This window comes from Ictalurus punctatus, chromosome 25, assembly GCF_001660625.3.
Source record: "Ictalurus punctatus breed USDA103 chromosome 25, Coco_2.0, whole genome shotgun sequence".
Taxonomy (NCBI): Eukaryota; Metazoa; Chordata; class Actinopteri; order Siluriformes; family Ictaluridae; genus Ictalurus; species Ictalurus punctatus.
The window spans coordinates 13,731,177-13,747,498 of record NC_030440.2 but is presented as its reverse complement, the minus strand read 5'-3'; the positions used below and the strand labels follow the sequence as shown (position 1 = coordinate 13,747,498).

Sequence of the window (16,322 nt, the reverse complement as noted above, 5' to 3'; positions counted from 1 at the left end):
TTATTATAAACCAGGAAAATGCAGAAATATACTGAAAAACACACTCCATTATTTAGTTCATTTTATTATTTATATTTGTTCGTATTTCTTGTTTTGAAAGCATTAGCCAATCAAAAATCATATAAATAGTACACAGTATGTGACTTGTTTTTCTGCTCTAAATCTGCTATAAAAACCTCTACAGCAGAGACACATCAGTTGCGGCTTGGTCAGAAACGCTAATAGAGGACCACTGGTCACGCTGCCCCTTGCTCGGGTTGAGGAACAGAGGACAGGACCGTTAAGTGTTGCTAGGTTGGATTAGAAGTATATTTGAAAATAGAGTATTTGAAAATACTCTGCAGCCACCGATATCTTGTTTTATAGCAAATGATCAGAATTCAATTTAAAACATTTAAATGTACTAAATTTAACAGATTTAACACAAAAACTGTGAGGGTATACAGTTTGTCAGAACGTCTTTCCCTTTTCCAATGCCTGAATTTATTTTTGTCTACATTCAGGCTGACCTGCCAACTCTGGTTAATGATATTAGCTCTTCTGTGTGAGACTTGTTAGCAACAGAAAAAAAGACCTGCTGTATCGAACACAACTGAACAAAGGTACATTTAAAACCACTCAAAACAAGCTGCTAGACTGTATGCTGAATAACTATACGTTGTCAACTTTGTCTGTTATGGGGTTACTCTACAAATTCATGAGACAGAAGCCTATAGCTTAAGCCAAGTGTGCAACTTAATTTTGTTTGAGGCTGTGCCATTAGTAATGTTCTCCTGCCCCACCAAAATCTATGGTCACGAGCCACTGTTGAGACACATTGTTAAGGGAAGCTGACATTGCTTTGTTTGGCTCCATGGGACACTGCAGCTAGGGTTCGTTTGAACAATAGTCTGCAATTCTCCGCCTTTCTGGATCTATTTAAACATGCACAATCAGTCAGACGTGTAAAAAATAATGTGCACCTGGAATCTCTGGAATGTCGGGTGCGTTCAAAGGTTATCTATGGTGGGAAAGTTGAACTAAATCTGAATCGAGAGTTGTGTCCATCGAGGACGTGAGGGACATCAGACATCAGTTATGTAACACAGGATACCCAGGCACAGGCCTGAGGAAAACATCCTACTTCTATGCTGATTAAACAATACAGCCGGACACACCTTCGTGTTCAGCTTCACCTTTTCGAGAATGGAGGATGATTCTTTAAATATGGGATCGGCAATGACTTATATAGTATACACTACGGATGTGTTGAGAGATTAGGCTGAAAAACACTGGAGTATCCCTTTAATAATTAAGAGCTGTTCCACTCACCACTTCCAGTATCTTCTCCTCCATTTCATACACAGCACAGTCCTAGAATTAAAGACAGAATCTCTAATGAGCCTCCACGTCACTGCATAGGTCCCACAGGAGGGACATGAGGAATGATAAACACATGAACAAATTATCAAAAGCAAACAAATGGACACCGGAATCTCTCATGCGCATTTAAAGGTGCAATAGTCCATTTTCTTTTATTCCTTACTTGTACAAATAACCTGGAAGGCACAGTTTTTGTGTCTCTCATACTAAATTGTTTCAGAAGTAAAAAACAAAATCTAAGCTCAAACAAATCCAACCCGGGTAAACAAAAAAATGCAGTTTTTAAATGATAATGTTATTTATTGAAGCAAAAAAGGTCTTACCCAGGAACACACTATGCCAGAGTTGAAAGAAATTCCAGAAATGATGAGGAAGAAGGTGAATGAAATACATCAGTCTGGGAAGGGTTACAAAGCTATTGTGAAAGCTCTTTGACTCCATAGAATCACAGTGAGAGCCATTATCTTCAAATGTAAAAACTTAGCACAGTAGTGAACCGTCCCAGAAGTGACCGACCTTCCAAAATTCCTCCAAGAGCAGAGGAACGACTCATCCAGGAAGTCAGAAAAGAGCCAAGGACAACATCAGAGAACCTACAGGCCTCTCTTGCATCAATAAAGGTCACTGTTCACTATCACAAAGACACTGGGAAAAAATCGCATCCATGGAACAGTGGGGAGGTGAAAACCACCACTAACCCAGAAGAACATTAAGGCTTGTCTGAATTTTGCCAAAACACACCTTGATGATCCTCAAATCTTTCGGGAGAATGTTCTGTGGATTGATGAGTTGAAAGTGGAACTCTTTGGAAGACAGGGGTCTCGTTACATCTGGCGTAAACCAAACACAGAATACCACAAAAAGAACATCATATTATGGTCAAGCATGGTGGGGGTAGTGTGATGGTGTGGGGATGCTTTGCTGATTCAGGGCCTGGATAACTTGCAAGAATTGAGCTTAACATGAATTCTGCTCTCAACCAGAAAACTGTAAAGGAGAATGTCCGGTCTTCAGTCTGTAAGTTGAAACTCAAGCGCAACTGGATTATGCAGCAAGACAATGATCCAAAGCATAGGAGTAAGTCCACCTCTGAATGACTCAAAAAAAGCTAAATTAAAATATTGGAGTGGCCTAGTCAAAATCCTGACTTGAACCAATTGAGATGCTGTGGCAGGACCTTAAACAGGCAGCTCACGGTCAAAAACCCTCCAGTGTGTCTGAACTAAAGCAGTTCTGCAAAGAAGAGTGGGCCATAATTCCACCACAGAACTCTGAAATTCTGATCTCCAGTTATCAGAAGTATTTATTATTGCTCCTAAAGGTGGCACAACCACATTTTAAGTCTAAGGGGGAAATGAGTTTTTCACAAGGGTGATAGTTGTTAGCTAACTTTTTTTTTCTTCAATAAAAAAAAAAATCTAAACTGTATTGTGTGTTTACTCAGGTTGCCTTTGTTTGATGTTGCATTTTGTTTGAAGATCTAAAAATATTTAGTATGAGATATACACCAAAACAGAAGAAATCAGGATGGGGCAAATACTTTATTTTTTTTAGCAAAAATTTATTAGGTCGCTGAGAAAACCTGTTTGGAAGACTGATCCCCAGGCCAGAAGGCTTGTTTGTGTTTGGATGCGCCTCCTGTCAGTCATTTTATAGACAAAAAAAGGCTAATCTTCCCAAATGCACCTTTAAATCTTTACAATATATGATATGCATCCTAATATTGAGACTCTGGTATCCAACTGGCAATGTTAGAAATATGTTATTTATATGAGATGTCAGCATGCATTGTTTGGAAAACTGCAGTCCAGGTTAGTTGCCATGCTTAGAGAGTTTAGAGCGATGAAATGATATGAATATTCAGTAGGATGCATAGTATGGGTTAATGCAATATCACAATGCTCAGTACATCATTATTGCTTATACCTTCCCAATTTTCAAACAGGATTACTCAACGCAACAATGTTTTGTTAGGGAAACTTCTACATTTCTTTTATATAACTGACTTGTTCAGAGTAATGCTCTTAACCTTCTTTCCACATTGTGTGTTTGTGCACTAAAAGTAGGCAAACCTGTGTTAAAAATCTTATTGCATATACACCACGTGGCCAAAAAGTATATCAACACCTGACCATCTCACCCATATGTGCTTTTTAAACATCCCATTCCAGGTTTATTCCACCTGCTGTTACAATAAGCTCCACTCTTCTGGGAAGCCTTTCCACTAGATTTTGGAGCGTGGCTGTGGAGATTTGCCCCAGCATTACTGAGGTCAGGCACTGATGTTCGACGAGGAGGCCTGAAGTGCAGTTGGTGTTCCAGTTCATCCCAAAGGTGTTCTGTGGGCTCTGTGCAGGACACTTGAGTTCTTCCACTCCAACTTGGCAAACCATGTCTTTATGGACCTCACTGTGTACACAGGTGACATGCTGGAATAGGTTTGGGCCTCTTAGTTCCAGTGAGGGGAAACTGTAACGAGATTCTACATCAGTGGTGATCAAACCTCTTCTTTGAGCTCTACCTTCCTGCAGTTGAACAAGAACTTCTTAAGGCAATAATTATATGGTCAGGTGGGCATGATTAGGGTTAGAGCTTTAGGAAGGTAGATCTCCAGGAACAGGATTAGTGACTACTGTCCTATATAAGTATGTGATTCCAGCATTGTTGCAACTGTTTGGGGAAGGGTCCACATGGGTGTGACGGTTAGGTGTCCACATACTTTTGGCCACATGGTGCATTTAGAATATTTTATCTTGTGAGGTTGTAATGTTAAAGACTATCTGAGATGTCTTCATGTACTGTATACAGTGTGTATAGACAGAGTGCAGGCTGCAGACCTTCTGCACAGTGGTGGTGAGCTCCAAACACAGCTGGATGATCCTGTTCTTGATAGAGGTGAAGTCACTGATGCCTCTCAGAGGTGTCCTGACAGAGGAGAGAACAGATAAGGTATAATCCGTATCAAAGAGGAGCACCCGTAGGCATGGCCTCTGTGCCTATCAATCTAATCAGGGAGCCTTGCCCAATGTCACTGTAAAGGAGGTGTGACCTCTGTCCCTGTCAGTCTCAGTGAACGTGGCATGGCCTCTGTTCCTATCAATATTAGTAAATACTTGTTCGGCTTAGTAAAGGAGATGTGGCCTCAACGTCTATCAGTCACGTCAGTCACAGTTAAGTAGCTGTGGCCTTTGCATCTGTCAATTCAAATCGGTCAGTTCAGTGCTCTTTGTTCTTCTTTCAACATTTTCTTTTTAGTGATAAAAGATCTAATTATCTGCATCTTTAGAGCTACAAATCAATCTTGTGCATTCACACAATCAGACAATGTGAGTCTGAATATCAGCATGTATTTCTCATGTACCTGTCCAGCCAGGCCAGCATGCCCTTGGCTGCTCCGATAAGCTCCACCACTGCTGTCAGGAACTCGTTGGGTGGTTTGTTTGAAGCGCTGCTGTCATGCGACGGGCTTCTCCTCCTCTCTGAAGCACAGTTGTGCAGGTTATTAGAAGCTGCTCTCATCCGGCCAACCAGAGTCTTCAGATTTTCAGTCTCAACCCCATAGTTCTGTAAAAAAAATGGATCCATTCTTACAATAAGATCAAACATATTGTGACGAATAATTGCATAATAATCTTCTCACTATCGCATACCAGACTTATCAGTTTCTGAATCCATTCTTTCATGAAATTCCTTTGAGCACTCAAGTGCACATTAGCAGAATAAAGCAAACATAGTGGCCGGTTAATAATGCGGTGAGACAGCAGAGTCAGCAGCAGGTCATTCACATGACCTTCAACCTAAAAAAAAATTAAAAATCAACCAACTGAAATCACATGATTTTTAAAGAAATATTCCTCTCCTTCAGTGATGGACTTTGGATCTTAAACTTAAAAGAATGTTGGGAAAATGTTGCAAAAATGCAATGTGTTAACTCGGTGTATTGTATTACCATATCAAGAAGCAATATGTAAGAAATAAACCACAATGTCATGCTGTTGGTATGACACAACAGGGTTACCACCCTGAATGTCATTATTCTTTTTATAACAGCATATCCTGAAGTGTTTTATTCCTCTTATACCACAAACTGTCAACAGTTAAATGTTTTATTTATTAAAAAATGTCACCGATACTTTCTGTCCATTTATAGCGACATAACGTAATGTTGTGGAATGTGTCACTTCTGTTATAACAGTCTGTCATACAAGTTCCTGTGTATTAGCTGTTACTATAGATGTAATAACATATTAGAAGGAGTGTTGTAAACCATTAACGCAAACCTGTCATTTGATCTAGCTGGTACTGCTACCATAGGTGCTGTTATCAAAAAAACTAATCAACACCTTCTGACCAATCAGATTTTAGAATACAACTGTGATGTGGTGTAAAGAAAGTTAAGACACACTCTCTAAAACACTGTAGAGCATCATACACATAAGCTATTTATTTGCTGCTGTGGAACCAATAATAATGTCTATTATTATTATTATTATTATTATTGGCACCACTCTGCATTATTTCCTTATTTAATCAATGACAAACATTTTACTACATTTCCTGACTAAGGTGGTGAGTGGAACTGGGCCATTTGCTTTAGAGGGTTTAGGAATTTTAGGAAAAGCTGTAAAATATGTTGGTCCAAATCATACTCAGATTCAGAAGTGAAAACATCAGCTGAACAGCTGTTCAGTACAATACCACTGATATAATCTGAGTCTGGGCTTTTGCGTGTGAATTTCTAATCAGCATTCCCACGATAAGCAATTTCAAATGAAATCTACTGTATCTCTATTATTCAGTCAAGAACAGGCAACTAACATGGATGCATTCAGAATCATTCGTTCTGACTGATTCATGAATCATGCTAATGAATGTATAGCAAACAAAAATAAATAAAGGACCATTTTAAATATCATTGTATCCTCGGTATGCCAGAAATTTCAGTCTTGATAGACAGCCAGAAAGAAATCAGCACCTGACATAAAACAGAAAAAAAAATACTTTGGCCGCTTCTCTGGAGGAATCCAGAGTAAAGCAAACATAGGGAATAAGGTCTGTCTGCAGCAGCACAGAAGGAAGGTCTGAGTTTTTACATGGAAATATCAATGAATCCATGTAATGAAACTAGAGCGTAAATGAGAGTCCGTATATGAAAATGAAAGTCTTTAAGCAGGAAGGGAGCTGTAGATATTCATATACATATGTACATGAATTTCCACAGATGTTGTTAGCCAGCTAGTTAACCTGTCAAAGATTTCACTGCTGGCCATTTAACTAACCTAAAAAGGATTTCCATGAGAAGTCAAATCCACAACTTTCACCATTACCACTAACTAGCTAGTTAAAGTATGGTAACCTGACAGAATTTCCCTGAGAAGAAACATTCACAGACGTTAATATTATTCACTGCTACCATTAACTAGCTAGTTAAAGTATGCTAACCTGACAGGACTTCCATGGGAAATCATATCCATAGATATTAATAACATTCACTGCTACGACTAGCTAGCTAGTTAATGTAGGCTGTACTAACCTGACAGGATTTCCATGAGAAGTCATATCCACATAAGGTAATAATATTCACTGCTACCACTAGCTAGCTAGTTAAAGTAAGATAATCTGACAGGATTTCAATAAATGTTCATTATCTTCACTGATAAGGCCAGTCAGGTGGCTAAAATAACTTGACAGGGTATCAGACAAAACCTCATCGAGTACAGACAGACTCTTCATACCACAGGACTGTGAAAAATGTATCTTATAATTGTACTTGAGCAGATTGTGTATACATGAGATACATGACTTCATCTGTTTTAACTGTTCCACCATGAAGCATGTTATTACTGTAAATATTCAAGTGTGTAATTATCGAGCGGTGCAAAGTGTGTAATAAACCTGCTATCTCCACCAATGGACTACTTGCACTACTTGTCTTCAAGTTGAAACTGGATATTAGTTTCTAGCTACATACATGATTACATTTGATTGTCTTTTTTGACAATTTATCACGTCAGTTTCTCTTATTTTTTTAATTTATTTTTTATACCACAACATACCATGCAATACAGACATTTGTCTATTACCCGCTACTGGAAGCAAATAGTTTTTTTCTTTTGCAGTCACGTCTTCTTTCCTATTAAAGTGAATCAGCTTTTTTTTCATTTGACCCCATCTGTACATAGTTACAACAATAAGAGATGAGTCGTGTCTTCAGGAGGGCCTTGTTTCTTGGTGCACACAATGCAGAGGATGTCACCTGGACCTTCAAGACCATTTGCCTTTCCATAAGATACCAGCAGCATAATTTCCTGCAGAGACTCAGGAAATCAAACGTCTCCTCTAAAATAACACTACATTTTACAGAGACTGTCTGGTAGGGAAAATGCAACATCTTGGAACAAAAGCCCCTACAGCATAGAACATAATTGGGGTCGCTCTTCCCTCTATTAAGGGCACTTACTTGGAGAAGCGCTGCACATTTCAGCTGGACTTTTGTACATTATGGCACCAAGTTGAACCCAATGACGCTCTTGTTGTCCTGTGCATTTACTATGTACTATATTGTAAACCATCTCAGCTTTATGTAATCCTATCTACTGTGTATTGTGTGTTGCATCATGGTCCTTCCAGAACAATATCTGATTCATACAGTATAATAAAATTCACTTGACGTCACATCATTTAGGTGATGAAAGCGTACATAAATCATGGGGAGAATGAGATGGCCACCTTTTTGTTCCAGATTTACAGACAGTCCTTTATTCACACTTTTGTTTCATCAAGATACTTTTCAAATGGTATCTGTGCTGCTATTATTATCATTTTTCTGTCTATTCATTTCTCTCTTTATTAAAAAAAAAAGTCATATATCTAGATTTGAAGTTGCATAAAATCAGCTTAAATTGTTATACCGGAATTTCAAATTGTATGTAATGCTTTAAAGCTGGATTCAATTTGAAATGGTATATTTATAAGATTTTTACATTTGTACAATGCTGCATCCTGACACATACACAGATTAAATTGCTGTAATTTAGCTGATCGTTAGTTCGGGAAAACGAACGAGTTTATAGTTACATGATTTCATCATCACTATTCAAATTTCTGGTTGGAAATGTACTATCACTTCAGCTTTAGCAACAAAAAAAATTGAAACAACAAAATAATAGTAACTAATTTTCATAAGACTCAGCTCTGAAAGGTTTATCAATGTCTGAGTGAGCAAAATGACAGATGTGTAGATCTGAGAATGTGTCTCTCAACACACTGTCAAAAGACAGAAAAGAGATCAAACATTCTGCTCAGTCTGTCTGTACTCACTGTTTGTGGAACATCTCTCTCTCTCTCTCTCTCACACACACACACACACACACACACACACACATTTGTGCTTGTTTTTTTTTTTTTTTTTTTTTTACAAAAGTGCTTTGAAGTCTCTGTCACTAAATACACCCTCATATTGGTTCACTAGGTCAGGGACTAAGAGTACTAACAGTCTAAAAACCATGTTGGGGAGGTGATTAGCACTAATAACAACGTGCTAATTTAAGTTCTTTATGAAAAGGCAGGTCTTTTGTTGTCATTTAAAAACCGATAGTCAATCAGCTGTTCGGACATCTAGGAAAAGTTCCTTCCATCAACTAGGCGCCAGAACAGTGAAGAGTCTTGACGCATGCCTTCTTTGTACCCTGAGAGATGGTAGGTCCATTTGAGCAGTGCTACAGGATCATGGTGCAGTGCAGGGTATGATAAGGACTTTAAGGTAGGAGGGTGCTGGTCCGTTTTTAGCTTTGTTAGCAAACATCACTGTTTTAAATCCGATGTGGCAACTACAGGAAGACAGCGGAGGGAGTGGAGCAATGGGGTAGTGTAGGAGAACTTGGGAAGGTTGAAAACAAATCGTGCAACTGCATTCTGGATCAGTTGCAGAAGTCGAATGGCATGCAGAGGCAGACCTACTAGGAGTGAGATTACACTAGTGTAATCTCGAAATGACAAAGAACTGAACAAGCAACTGAGTGGTCTCTGTGGATAGAAATGGACAAATCCTTCTGATTTAAAAGAGAAATAGGCATGAGCGTGTCAGTTTAGCAATGTGAGAAAAGAAGGAGAGTTGATTGTCCATGCTTACCCTAAGATTCCATACAGTGACGGATGGTGAGGTCTGAGAGTTGTCCAGGGAGATCACAAGACATGAGGATGCATCTCCAGGGATGTACAGCAGCTCAGTTTTGCTAGGATTATGTTTCCGCTGATGAGCTGCCAGACATGCTGAGATTCAAGCAGAAACGTGAGTGTCTGAGGGAGGACAGGTGAGGATAAGTTGAGTGTCATCTGTGGGAGAAAAGAAGAGGACCAAGCACTAAGCCTTGTCAGATGCCAGTCCAGGATGAACAAGAGAGTCTTGTTGTTGACTGTGTGAAATAGTGCTGAAAGGTCAAGGAGGATGAGGATTGATGAAAGTTTGGTTGATCTAGCGACATGGAGTTTCACAGTGATGATCACAAGGGCAGTTTCTATAGAATTTGCCACTTTGTAGCCAGACATGTTAGAACCTTGGAGGTTGTTCTGGGTGAGATAGAGAGACAGCTGATTGTAGACTGGTCAGTTATTGTCTGATGTCTGAAGGATCCGGTATGGGTTTCTTCATTATGGGAATAACATGCACACACACACACACACACTGCAACCCAAAGTGGTGTTCTAAGTGAGAACAGAAAGTAAGTGGCTGGCTATTTAGCATTTACGTACAGTAGATAATGAACAACAATTTTGTTGCTTCTTGTTTACTTCTTGTTTTCCATACTCTGGCTATTGGCTACTAATGTCTACTGGCTACTATGTACTGTCTTCTACTCCACTATGTGGAGTTTCACATGTTTTCCCTATGTCAGATTTCCTCTGGATTCTCCCACAAACATGCTGGTAGGTGGACTAGCTATGCAAAAATGCAAAATAAAAGGCTACATACATTCTATTCAATAAAAATGAAAAGTCAAAGTGGTATAGGTCCTAATGACTCTGAAGTGCAAGTGCAGCTATATTTACCCAGCAGCTTAGAGAAACGGCGCACTTTTCCTACTTCCTACTCACATGAGCAATAAGCAGAAAAAGTCATATGACGCCAACAGACGGAAACTGCAGAAACAATGGTGTGACACACTTTCCTGCATTTGCACACTGTGTGTTTGTGCCTGTATATATGTGTTTGTGTGAGAGCAGGGTGGAGGGTTGCCTGACAGGTGGGTGGGTCACATCTGTTTCCTGCTCTCCAACAGTTATCTTCCAGAACGTTCCTCCACCTCGTTCCTGTCACTGTTCCATCCGGAGTGTGTAATCTCTATTTCAGCTCCATATGTACTGCTATCAGCTCAATTCCTTCAGTTGCATGGATAGTACAGACACTTACAGACCTATTGGAAGTGGTTATTCATGTGAGAGACACTTTTGTCAAGGCAATCAATGACTTCACATCATTTGATACAACAATGTTGATTATAGAAGACCCACTGGTACACTGACACTGCTTGCTGTCAATCTGACACGCTCTGACATGAAACAAGAACTACTGCTTTAATGGTTATAGTCCACCCTAGGCTACACACATTTCCCTTTCTCCATCTATTCTATTCTGAGCCTATTCTGGACAGTCGTACAATAGTGAGTTGTCGCTGATTAGGCTCTATTCACACACCATACAACATCAACACAAAGCACAAACTGATACAGATCAGTGTGGCAAACTAAACTGAATTAGAGCAGATGCCAAAGTATTATGACAGTCATTGAATTGTGAGGTCCTCATTGCATCTGGAGTCCCCCAGTTATCTTCAAAATCTGGCCAAAGGGGATCCATTCTGTTCAACATTAGGAAATGTATGATGTGGTCCGTAAGTCATACATTTACATTTACATTTATTCACTTAGCAGACGCTTTTATCCAAAGCGTCTTACAAATGAGAAAGATACAAGCAAAGTATAACAAAGTCATAACTACTGATTTAAAGTCACAACCTCTGATTTTATAGTCATTGCTATTGGTTTAAAGTCATATCGATTGGTTTAAAGTCATAATTATTTGTGACAGAAAGTCATAACTATTGGTTTAAAGTCATAACTACTGGTGACAGAAAGTCATAACTACTGCTGTAAAGTCAAAACTATTGGTTTAAAGGCATAACTACCGCTTTATAGTCATAACTATTATTTTAAAGTCATAACCACTGCTTTATAGTCATAACTACTGGTTTAAAGTAATAACTACTGCTGACAGAAAGTCATAACTACTGGTTTAAAGTTACAGCGTCTGATTTAACATCATAACTACTGGTTTGAAGTCATACCTATTGGTTTAAAATCATATCTACTGGTTTAAAGTCGTAACTATTGGTGACAGATGGTCATAACTACTGGTTTAAAGTAATAACTACTGGTTTAAAGTCATAACTACTGGCTTAAAGTTAAAACTATTGGTTTAAAGTTATAACTACTGGTTTAAAGTCATAACTATTGCTTTAAAGTCATAACTATTGGTTTAAAGTTAAAACTATTGGTTTAAAGTTATAACTACTTGTTTAAAGTCATAACTATTGCTTTAAAGTCATAACTACTGGTTTAAAGTCAAAATTACTAGTTTACAATGATTGTAAAGTAAGTAAGTGTAAGTGTGGCCTGATTAAGCTGCCTAGACAATGATAACATTGTGGATTTTTTCCCCCAGTTTAAGTATGTGCCAATTCCCATCCAATTAGCCAGTACAACCCTATCGCTGAGCAGCTACCAACCTGGGACCAACTTGAGAAGACAAAGGCTAACATGTTCTATTTTGTGAAACATCACTGGCATCCTGGACATGCTCAAATAGTATTCTGTCATATTCTGTATACTTGATCTAACAGAAATCCCTGTAAGCTAGTGTTGTTCTGACTGAGAGGAGAGAGATGAGCACCATCCTTATTACACTGAGCACAGGGCCAACTCAAATACAAATTACTAATTGAAAAATAAAAACAAAAAAAGGTACATTCACCATGGGTGTAGAACGTGAAACGTAGTGATGTTTGTTTAAATAGTCTACCAGCAGTACATGGGGCCAGCCTACAAATGTATTTTGTTCATCCTTAATAATGAACAAAGTGCAATACTAAAGCGTCTGGGGATTTTTTATAAATCCCACCTGGTTTAACATTGTTTGGACAAAACACATGTAATCAATCTAATCCAGAATATTTTCCTGAATATGATTATAAAACACTTTGTAAATATTAGCATACTAACCTCTTCAATCACAATCACTAGAATTCACCAATCATAATACATAAGATACATAACTAATAATAGGCGTCGAGTCAGGCCAATGTTGGATAATGATTTCAGTATACTTCAAACACTGCCCTATAAAATTATAGCTTATTAATTACAAGAATATCAACTCCTTCGTTCTTCTTCACAGAAGGAGTCTGTTTTCCATAAATCCTGAACCTCAGGAAAGAAACAGAGCTCCAGTAAATAGAGAGAAAGAGTGTGCTGAGTGGAGGATGTGTCTGGGAAATCCCTTCTTTCCTGTTCACCTTCTCCACCTACCAATTAGATCCCGCAGCTGGCACAGAGCTCATAATACTCTTTAATACTCAGAAAACAGTGTTTGTGTTTATGTTTCAGGCTGCCGTGCTTCTTATTCAGCCATAATTCGTCACACTGGTCTATATTTAAGTCACTAATGCTGTAAAAGTGCTGTAATTATGATGTGTTCACCTCCACAAAGATTTCTTTTTCCTACAACTATACTGTAGAGTATACATTATAAAGACTTAAATGATGTCTTACTGCAATGTGAACACGCTGTGATGCTCAGTGAAAAGTTACGGTCGCCTCTAGATTTTGGCCGAACAGGAGTATGAACAGATTAGAAAGCTGAGGCTCGTCTTCGTTTTTGCCTCTCGAAAGGTGTCCCTGGGTCAACAAGGGTGGAGCTGAAATGAAATTTGATCAGCCATGTGCAAACTTGATCACATGACACCATCGCAAGCCTTTCATTTGGCTACTTTGGCTCAAAGTCTAGATTAGAATACTGCTTTCAGTTATACAGAAGCAACACTAGCTAAACTTACAGTAATTTCAAATAGGTTACATTATTGATCCTGCTAGTGAACTTGGCTAGGTTTAATTGCACAGTAAAATAGTTTAGGCTAAACAGCTTGCTATCAAACCCAGCTACTGATTGTAATTGCACAACACAGTAGTTTATCTAAGGATAATTAGCTTCTAATGATACTTACTTGTTTGCTGGCAAAATAATAATTTTATTATGCAATAAATATGCAATATGCAAGCTGTTGAACATTAGTGATAGTTTGCTAGTTAATCTGGTTACTGCTTTTAATTACACAGTAAGTTAGTTTATCTTACATTAGCAATAGCTTGCTAGTTAACTTGGCTGTTTTTAATGACACAGTATATTAGTTCATGTAACATCAGCGATTAGCTTATGAACATGGCTATTGTTTTTAATTGCACAATAAATTAGTTTATCTACTATTACTCAGGTAAGCATTTTGCTTATTTAATGTTGATGAAGTTTATCTAATATTAGTGATAGCTTGCTGGTTAATCTGGCTAACATTTTTAATTCCACAGTAAGTCAATTAATTTAACTTTTGCTAGTTAACCTGGCTAATACTTTTTATTAACAATAAATTAGTTAATTAAAACATTAGCAATTAGCTCATAAACAGTGCAACAAAAAGCTTACCTTGCTTGTTTTTCTCTGCTAAGTCGTCAAAGTTAACTAATGTCGATGTTAACTTTCTAACAATAGCTAGTTGATTTTATGAAACAGAGCTAGCCAAATTTTCTTATAAGCTAGTTAATGTTAGATAAACAATACATTCTACTGTGTAATTAAAAACACTATTTTTTAGCAATTTATGCAAAGTAGTAGAAAGAATTGCTGACTTAAATTTAATTTAAGCTTGACCATTGTTGTTAAGCTAGTTAATGGCTGATGCTAAGAATTTAACGATCGATAACTCAGCCTTTATCTTTATACAGCCAATGTAAAGATAGCATAACAGTGGAACTGAGAAAAAAGTATCTCAAAAATATCTTCTAAATCTCGTCTAAAAAATCCTTCTAAAGTCATTCCACAAAAGTGGGACTTTCATGTGGAACTGTCTGATAAAATGCAGTAAAAGCACATGACCCTGTTTACTTGTAAATGCTTCATTTGATTGGATAGGGGACTCAGCTAAGAGCATGTCTGATTGATTGGACAGATCAAATTTTAGTGGGTTGAAACCTATGGTTATGATACGAACCAGAGCACAGAGAAGATCTACAGCTTCTAGGATGAGTTCCTGGTGGCCAACGCGGCTAACGGCGAGCTCCTCCAGGTCTTGGTGGGAGATCTTCAACAGCTGCTGGCCATCAATCTTCTCCTTTTCAAACTTCGGGATGTACTGCTGGAGACTGTCATCCAGTCCTGAGAGAGACAGGGAGGCAGACATCACACAAAGAGTGTCTTTCAGCGAGAGCGTTTATGGACTTGCCTATTTCGACAGCGTAAGAGTGTTAGAGCAAACACAGAAGCGATGAGTCAATAAAAGATATTTGCTTTGGACCAGTGAGCTCCTGGCTGAAATATTTTTTACCCTTCTGAGAATAGTCTTGGGCTAAAACCCTTCAAACTGCAGCGGTTGACACTTATGAGGTCATTCACATTCATAGAGAGAGACACAGAGAACCACAGATAATCCTGCATACTAGGACTGCTACCAAACACACAATATGCAAGTCAGATAACTACAGATATGATCTTAATTATTGAAGTAGGTTAGCTTCCTTGAACTACAAAGGCCATACATCCATTGTCTCTTTTGTTCTCCCCTCCCCCAGATTCTCTCTCTTGTGAATGACATTGACATTGGCACAACGTCTACTTTGGGTGGCTGTGCTGGCCCTCCCTATACATTTGCCAATGTTGGACACTTTTATAAAGAACTCAGCCAACGTTGACCCAATCCTGGCCCAACATTGACAAGTATATAAGGTTGGTTGAAATCTGTCAGGCCTGGGGGCCCAATGTTGGCCCAATGGACAAAATTGCATTGGGCCAACATTGGCACCGAATACTCTCCCAGCAGAATGGCTGATGTTGACCCAATATCAGTTTGGTATCTTCGATCAATGTGAATCTTAACCAACAACTTAACAAGTTTACAGCCTCAGCCCTTGCAGGACTGCCTTGAGTGAATCCATACTGGGGGAAAATCATAAAAAAAACTTGATTTTATTTCTGAATAATAATTATTTGCTAATGTTAGAGGGGTTATTTCTATTCCCCCACCGTTTCATGTGTAGTTTAAACACCAAGCAGGTCATGTGAACAAAAGCTTTATTGTTGCACTCTCTAGATAAAAAAGTACCACACTGTACCTGTCAGGGTACAAAACCTGGCACTGGGTTGTTCAGTGTAAATGAAGACTTACATTTAACTTTTTTGCAAGTATGAAGTTAATATTAATGTATTTTTGAGACCACGTGAGCATGCCTTGTAATTTCATGCTTTGAGTAAACTCTGTAAGACACTTCTGAGGCATTTCAGATTTTCAGCTTTTGTAAAAAACAAAAGGATGGCAGAAAGGTTTCACTTTGCAAGTCAAGCATCACCTGCTCTGTCCTAAAACAAACTTTTTTTTATTACTAATTGCCTCGTGGCTGAACACAGGTTTACAAAAACACAGAGGAAGAAGAAGGTCAGAGACGTTCAGTTCGTCATAGTCCACATTAATAGCTCCTAGTCTGCAGAAAAGTACCCATTCTGGAGAGGTCTCTATGCCCTGTTTCCTCTGGTGGAAGCATACCTAAAGTTCCTGCCCTCTTAGAAATTTCTAGAAACTTCCAGTGCTCTAGAAAAGGCTCGAGTTGAAAGTGACCTATGACGAAGTAAATTCTCTCTTTCT

The 16,322-nt window shown here is 38.5% G+C and overlaps 1 protein-coding gene across 1 annotated transcript in view; it reads right to left on the bottom strand.

Moving 5' to 3' along the window:
• The window catches only part of cnksr3 (cnksr family member 3), a 55,205-nt gene that overhangs the window by 24,276 nt on the left and 14,607 nt on the right, over positions 1–16,322 (bottom strand). The window contains exons 2-5 of the mRNA XM_053675914.1: positions 14,679–14,842; positions 4,724–4,926; positions 4,200–4,287; positions 1,312–1,353 (exon numbers count right to left, since the gene is read on the bottom strand). Of these exons, the coding sequence (XP_053531889.1) occupies positions 1,312–1,353; positions 4,200–4,287; positions 4,724–4,926; positions 14,679–14,842 (497 nt within the window). The remainder of the gene's footprint in view (positions 1–1,311; positions 1,354–4,199; positions 4,288–4,723; positions 4,927–14,678; positions 14,843–16,322) is intronic.